This window comes from Homalodisca vitripennis, chromosome 3 (assembly GCF_021130785.1).
Source record: "Homalodisca vitripennis isolate AUS2020 chromosome 3, UT_GWSS_2.1, whole genome shotgun sequence".
Lineage (NCBI taxonomy): Eukaryota > Metazoa > Arthropoda > Insecta > Hemiptera > Cicadellidae > Homalodisca > Homalodisca vitripennis.
The window spans coordinates 51682633-51690622 of record NC_060209.1 but is presented as its reverse complement, the minus strand read 5'-3'; the positions used below and the strand labels follow the sequence as shown (position 1 = coordinate 51690622).

The window sequence follows — 7990 nt, the reverse complement described above, 5'->3', positions numbered from 1 at the left end:
TGAACTTCATGTAATGTACCAGATAATCATTCATTTCAAAAGTATTTGTAAGATATAGCAGCAATAAAATTATTGAAATATTCATTAATTTCTAGCCTTTTCATAAATGAATAATATTCTTAATAAAATAAGAATCACCATGGATTCAGATATAGAAGAAACTTAACAGACAAAATAGAATCAAGCTCCTGAACGACATGCTAGTGATTACATTAACGAGAGATACGCATTCACTTCAAGTGCCATTCCTCGCATGATGGCCGGGATGCCATCACACAATTGTTAGCCATCTAAGGCATGTGTCATTCATCTGCAGCTAACCTATTTAAACTGAGCTGTATTTCAAGAACAAGGAGAAAACAGGTGTGCTCGTCAATCCACATCATGTTTATTGCTTGGAGTACTGTAGCCTCGCTTGTTGCTGTGTTTGGTGAGTCTTTTGTATACGTAAAGTCAGTATAAAATGTTGAAAATTATTTATTTGCAAAATAAAAACATACATATACACTCAAAAATATTTAAAATTGTAATTTAAAAACAGGCCCAAACCCTTATAAGCCTATAGATGGTTAATCCTGTGCAGTTTGTAATACCGTATGTGGGCCTAAAGTAATAGATGACAACAAACAGTTGTTTTCAAATTTATGCAGTTCAAAGTATGCAGTGGCTTGGCTGAAATTTCATATACTAGGGTTAAAATAGATAAGATAAAATACACTGCAGTTATCTACTATAATGATAAATTATGTAATTTTACATATGCACGGATACTATGAATATTAATTTAACACTACATGCGTTCTAACAAGTTAAAGTTTTCTTGTATGTTTAAAACACGGCAGCTACGGTATTGTCTTAATTTTTTATTATTAATCAACCACAATTGACCCAATGGAACTGAACCCGACTATAATACTATTTTAGTTATATAATTTTCAAATTATAATTTTATCTATTCCAATAAAAATAACATAGTATTCTTATGAGTTGCATTCAAGGTGAAAAACATATTTATGTCAAATATGAACAGGGGAAATGAGGCCTTAGGATCGAAACAGTGAATCAAACGACTGGTCTGGACGTCTGGTTATTGAGCACATTATTCTCAAGTTTGGCATAAATATTTTATGCCCTACATTTTCTCCCAGTTTAATCCACAACATATATAGATCCATAACGCACAATGACTACCAAAAACACTGTAATAACGTCTCATATATATATATATATATATATATATATATATATATATATATAGTTTTTCAATCGCAAAGTCCCAACATAACAAGCTCAACAACAATTACAATCTAATATTATCAGAATATATCAAATCCTAGACCTGAAGTGGTGAATACATTAGTGTTTTTTATGTTTTATTATTTGTCGGATTTGATCCAAACTTAGTACGGTTTATATGGTTCATGTTTAGAAGCAAATCGAGGACTGAACTTCAGAAGATAAAGTAATTATTAAGTGGAATTACAATCTAAACTTATTTATAATTAACAGAAATTAAGGAGAAATCAAAACCAAAGATTCCTCGGATTTCAGACCTGAATGAATTTGATTCCAAACATTAAAATTACGTGTCATAACAATATCTTTAGATATATTGGGATCATTTTCACGATTATAGCTATAAAATGTTAATTTCAATTTATCTGTCATTTAATTGCAGCATGCTTTACACTCGCCTTATACTTCATAAATTGTGATACACGTGTATTATTTATTCATTGTTCTTACGAATAAAATATATAATATTTATATTTCTTGTACTTTTCTGTAAAAATTTCACAAACAATTATATACAAGAAGGAAAGCTAAATGTTTGGATTAACTTGTAATTTTTCTAACTTCATCCGTTAAAAGACAAACAAAAAGATGTAAATTAATTGTTAATTACACTAACTTTTGTTTAAATTGATTACCTCAACTTTATAAAAGAATAATCTAATGTGTATATGCGTACTATAAACTTATTTAAATTTTCCCATATATACATTGTACAGAGTTATTCATTTCAATTACAGAAGTAAGTGAAATATATGTGATGTTCATTCAAGGTTATTCTCCTTTGCTTTGGAAAGTCATTGGATAAAGCATTTTTATGATAATTTAAAACTACACATTTTCAACAGTTATTATTATACGAAATTAAGAGGTAAAGCAACGAAGGATAGGAAGAATATTTTCTTTCGGGACATAAATTTAAAGAGATGTTAATTTAATTTTACTGGTATCAAACATGGAATTTGTGTAGGACCTAAGTGATAATTATTATTAACTCAAATATTGGCCTACAATATTACATGGATATACAAAATAAGATAAGTTATGTTGCAGGACTTATAGACCACAGCGATTGCCTCCACTGGGGGAAGCCCGCCCCCACGCTGCACGTGACGTGTAAGTACCCTGACGGCGTGAGACACACCTGTAGCACTTACGAGCCATGTGTGTCTTGTATCAGTCAGTGGAAAGAGGTTTACCATAAGTGCAGCGTGTGTAACGGGGACGACTCTAACCACTGGTACGACCCGAATAAACTACCCAAGCACCTCAAGAACTACAAGAGGGTCTGTTTGAAGAAGAACCGCTGCTCAGTCTGTCCGGTGTGTAAACAGATCAGAGACGGCTTCAAGCACAACCGCTACTTGGGCTGTGACGGCTGCGAGAGTGGTGACGACTATGTACCTGCTTAAAAATCATATGTATACAAATAGTTTTGTACAAGCAGTATTCTTAATGTAAAAACATGTTGTAATGAAGTATAAACGTTTTCAAAATAAACTAAGTGTGTGGATAGGAATTATGTTCCATATTAATACATATTGTTTTAACTAGTTTATAGACGGACAGGAAAAATTAAGGCACAATTTCTTTGCCGAATAGGGCAATTTACTTTATCCACTTACTCCGCAAATAGTTGGAATTATATTTTATTTACTTTGGAGTACAATTACATTACTTTTATGATAATTCTAAAAATAGGATTTCTGGAACACGATACCAAATGCATTTGATTTTTAGTTGAAATATTGGAGTTGTAACTCTATTTTATGTTCTGCCAATAAACGGCTTATTCCGGTATAAATATTGTTTTTAACTTTTGAAAGGCCATAATTTGATATTAGTTTTTTTTTATATTTAGCATACTTTTTTTATTAACTAATTATTACATTTTAATAATTTAGGTGGTATTTTTACACGACAAGCAATACAAGCATATAATTGATTTTCCTAAATTTTCAGCATATCTAAATAAATATTTTAAATATTTACCTGATTTAAAAAATTATTTAAATAATAACTGCTAGCGTCGTTACCACTATACAGTCCTTCACTCATATAGATGAATTCGAGATAAATAATAAACAAAATTAAGATCCAAAATAAAGTAATGTAGAGCAAACTGTTTGTAGTACTGCAAATACTTATCTCAGGACGGACTTCAACATTACTTTTTTGATAACGTATAAATGTGAGAGAGTAGCATCCTCTACCATAATCTAGACTAAAATAAAGGATTTTAGGTAGACTGTTGTAATTACAGAGCTATAGCTGCCTATTGAAATACATCCTAAATCTTATGCTGTTTAATCGATAATATTAGTTTTGATTGTATTTTGCAAATGAGTTAAATTTTTATAATTGTAATGCATGTGGCAACAATGTTAATCATTATTTTGTTCTGCGTATATCTTTTTATTACTGAATATTCCTTTAAAAATAATATGATATTAAATTTTAATTCTTGAAAAAATCTTATATAATTATAATTTTCAAAAAAATATTATGCGAATGGAAATTAGTGGAATTTATATTTTAAGCAAATTGTCAAAGGATTGGAATTAAAAAATCCGGAATCCCCTTGAAAAGATAAGCTTATAGATATGCTCATTTCCAGTATCCGGAATCAAGATTTAAGAACCAAAAGATTCTGGCAATAAGAATTTTTAGGAATATGTTATAGGCAGGAGACTTCCAAATGCTAGAAGCTTTCATAAGCTGCTCTCCGAGATCTAAAAGGCAGACCAACTAGCTGAATTCGATTACCTATATAGTCCAGTTTACGAATGGCTAAATGAGGATCTAGAAGAAAAGTAATTAAGCAGAAAACAGAAATATGGGACATTTTTCAGAGTCCCAAAGCTAATACTAAAATTTTGTATTAATTTGTCATTTGATAAAATTTACTGTTCTTGGAAGAAAACAATTTGTTTTTATGGAACCTCTATGTTAGGCGAGATAATAATAAACATGACTGATAGTAGCAGTGAAAACAATATGTTATGGAAACATAATTGTACAAATAAAACAAAGAGAACTTACAACAATGGAACACCTATAAGCCCATGTGTGGCTAGCGAGCTATTGATGCAGCCTTTTGTGTCGAGAGCCTCCAGGGTTCTCGCGTTACGCCATTATTCTGCCTATTACTCGGCATGTTCAACTGGTCTTATACAATGTATACAATGAAACCAGTAACACCAGAGACATTTAATTTATTGCTTTACATTTTTTTACAATTTTATATATTTAAAAATAATCAAAGTTTGAATGTACGCAGAATTACTGCATATACTCCTATACTTAAAGTTTATAGATTAAGATTTAATTAGGGCTAACATGTACTACTAGTTGGTAAAATAGATCAGAGTACCGTACTCACAGTTCTGGCTAGTCGTATTTAGCAATCTTTTTTAAATTTGACATATATTTTCTCAATTATAAATTAGGCCGATTACTTTAATTAGATAGATCTGCTAAACGTTAATAAATGTGACTAAAATATTTATTCGTGTGGAAAGCATTCCTATCATATTTGCAGCTTCAAGATTTTGTGTAACATAAAATTATTTATGGTAACTAACAATTTACTATTACAGCATACCTAAAATTTATAAAGCACAATATTATTATTCTAATATCCATTTCATACAACCGCATTAGAGTAAATAGGTAGTAAGGATAGAGTTGGGTCATAGAGTCCCAACCAAAAATAAATAGTTACAAGAATTCTCTCTAGGCGTTTTAAAAAATATTGAAGAACTATTTTTACTAATTATTTTATCCCTCTTAATAATTTCGATATTGCAGAACATATAGTTTAGCTTAGTAATTAAATGATGTGCAGTGTTTGTGTTGTAACTAATGTATCGTGACAATTGCATCAGCAGTTCTTATCGTATCTTTATAAACTATAGCATGAATATTTGAAGTAATTCGAAGATTTAAGGAGTAATTTATTTGAAAGGTACTTTGGTCTTAGAACTGAAATGCCTTAGAAATGAAATAATTGTTATTAAACTGATACGAGCATTTTATGAAACCTATTTCATAAAAATAAGTATTAAACATCTAAGCCAGAAAATATTTGATATATGAATATTATATTGTGAATTACGTGGATTTTAGATAAAATAGGTATAAAATGCCATGAGAGAAATTTCTAAAAATTGTTCTTGGGCGCTATTAACAGCTAGAGGTTGTCAATGTCACCATTCAAGGTCAAATCCCTTTCAATAAAACTCTCATAATAATGTCAATCCAAAGCCCGAATTCTTTTTTTTTTCAGCATACAAGAACACTAACTGTTAGAGAATAAAGGGGAGAAATACTCCAAAGGCCTAATCTTTAAGAATCTAACTCTTAGGGACTGCAGTGTGTGGAAATATCCGGAAGGTATTTTAACTGCATTTACTCCTTAAAATTCTGTTCTAAGAAAGTGTATTGAACTACGATTTTGTACTTATGGTTTGCGTACCAACAGCAATATGGTTGTTTAGTATGATGCTGGAACAGTGGAATAGTTTTGCTCCCGTAAGTATTTAAATATTAACTGTTATGATTATCGCTTTCTTATCAAACAATACTCTGATCCCATAGATGTGTAAATTATGAGTGAGTGCTTATAATTTATAAATTTCTGATAAAAAATGATGAATATTTAGTTTGAAGGCAATTTATATTGCTTTACTCAACCTTCATCCTAAACAACAGTTTCCTTATACAGGGTGACTGCCGGGAACCGGACGAATTTGCTACAGCTGTTACATTGTTGTTACACGTTCTAGGGAGATTGAGGTTATGTCATTGTTTTGAGTGAGCTTTACCATTTTAGTCACGATGGATCAGTGGTCAGTTCAGCATCGTGTTTTTGCATATGACACATTTATTAAAAATGGCGAATCCGTTATCAAAACACAGCGTATCTTACGACGCCACTTTAATATTGCGCGAAATGACACGGTTCCAAGCCGGAATACATTGCTAAGATGGGTGCACAAGTTCAGAACAACAGGAACAGTATCAAAGAAAAAGCCACCCGGTCCAGCAAGAACAGTGAGAACACCAGACAACATCGCTAGAGTGAGAACTGCTTTGATGAGGAGCCCGGGTCGCTCTGCACGAAGACACGCACAAGAGCTACGCATGAAGCGCGATTCTGTCAGAATAATTTTAAAATCAGATTTGAAATTTCATCCCTATAAAATACAGGTGGTACAGCAACTGAAAGAGAGGGGCTATGGACAAAGAGAAGATTTCGCAGTACGTATGCAGGTGTTGTTTACTGATAATCCTGATGTAATGATGTTAATGAGCGACGAAGCTCACTTCCACTTAAACGGTTCAGTGAACAAACAAAACTAACGATATTGGGCTCCTGAAAATCCATGTAACTTTCATGAAAAACCACTCCACTCTCCAAAAGTAACGGTTTGATGTGCTGTAGGCCACTTTGGGATAATTGGTCCGTATTTTTTTGAGGAAAATGGAGTCACAGTAACAGTGAATTCTGCACGCTATGTTCACATGTTGGAAACATATCTCAAGCTACAACTTCGGAGGCGAGGAATAAACGTGAAAAATGTTTACTTCCAACAAGATGGGGCTACAGCGCATACTGCCGCTGCATCGATGCGAGTTGTGAAGAAGATGTTCCCTGGCAAGTTGATTTCACGTTTTGGTGACGTGCCGTGGCCGCCGAGGTCACCAGATTTGTCGCCCTGTGACTATTTCTTATGGGGGTATTTGAAAGCTCGTGTCTATGTTCACAAACCACGAACATTATTGCAGCTAAAAGATGCAATCACCGAAGAGGTGAATTTGATTGGACAAGACATGTTGATGAGAGTGCGTAATGATTTTCTCCAGAGGTTGGAAACCTGTATCCAGGTTAACGGCCATCACGGTTTTTTGAAATGGTATGTTTTCACCAATATATATTCCACAATTAAATAATTTTACTATATAAAATAAGGTTGTACTATTCATTTAAAATACGTCCGGTTCCCGGCAGTCACCCGTATAATTAGTACTTTCCAGTTAAGTATCAGACAAGAACCTACATATCTTTTTTTTAAATACCTCAAAATAAAAATATTGCCATATGGATAAAATTTTTTACTGCAGTGTACTCCACTTCTACACTGCTATACATAATATATATATATATATATATATATATATATATATATATATATATATATATATATATATATATATATATATATATATATACTATGGTAGCTATCCATATCAAGTAAATAACGAACTTTTCAATTTAAAAACTTCAAACGAGTGGTTCCAAATGTGCTTGTTATTTTTCATGTTGATATTGGATTTTAGATTTTTTTTAGTTTCTTTTGCAATGTTTATTGACTGAACATATTTCGAAAAATTAAACGCGATCAATTTGTCCTAATATAATTGAATTTTCTAATTGAAAAGAGAACGAACAAAAAAACTAATATCAATTTGTTGTAACTTTAGGTACATAGAGTACAGTACTCTCATATTCTAACGTATTCACATATTTTGTACTTATGGTTTGCGTACCAACAGCAATATGGTTGTTTAGTATGATGCTGGAACAGTGGAATAGTTTTGCTCCCGTAAGTATTTAAATATTAACTGTTATGATTATCGCTTTCTTATCAAACAATACTCTGATCCCATAGATGTGTAAATTATGAGTGAGTGC

General features: G+C 31.8%; 1 protein-coding gene across 1 annotated transcript; it reads left to right on the top strand.

The window, feature by feature from the left end:
- Positions 1–366: 366 nt before the first annotated feature.
- Positions 367–2807, top strand: LOC124358641. Its single transcript, XM_046810940.1, has 2 exons — positions 367–430; positions 2347–2807. Exons 1-2 carry the CDS (start codon positions 385–387, stop codon positions 2703–2705), a joined length of 405 nt encoding a protein of 134 aa, XP_046666896.1. The 5' UTR covers positions 367–384; the 3' UTR covers positions 2706–2807.
- Positions 2808–7990: the final 5183 nt, after the last annotated feature.

Excerpts from the sequence above, each read along its gene's own strand:
- LOC124358641 (XM_046810940.1), top strand. The coding sequence starts at position 385 with ATGTTTATTGCTTGGAGTACTGTAGCCTCGCTTGTTGCTGTGTTTG. Across the intron at positions 431-2,346 it reads CTCGCTTGTTGCTGTGTTTG|GACTTATAGACCACAGCGAT; the intron begins GTGAGTCTTTTG and ends GTTATGTTGCAG.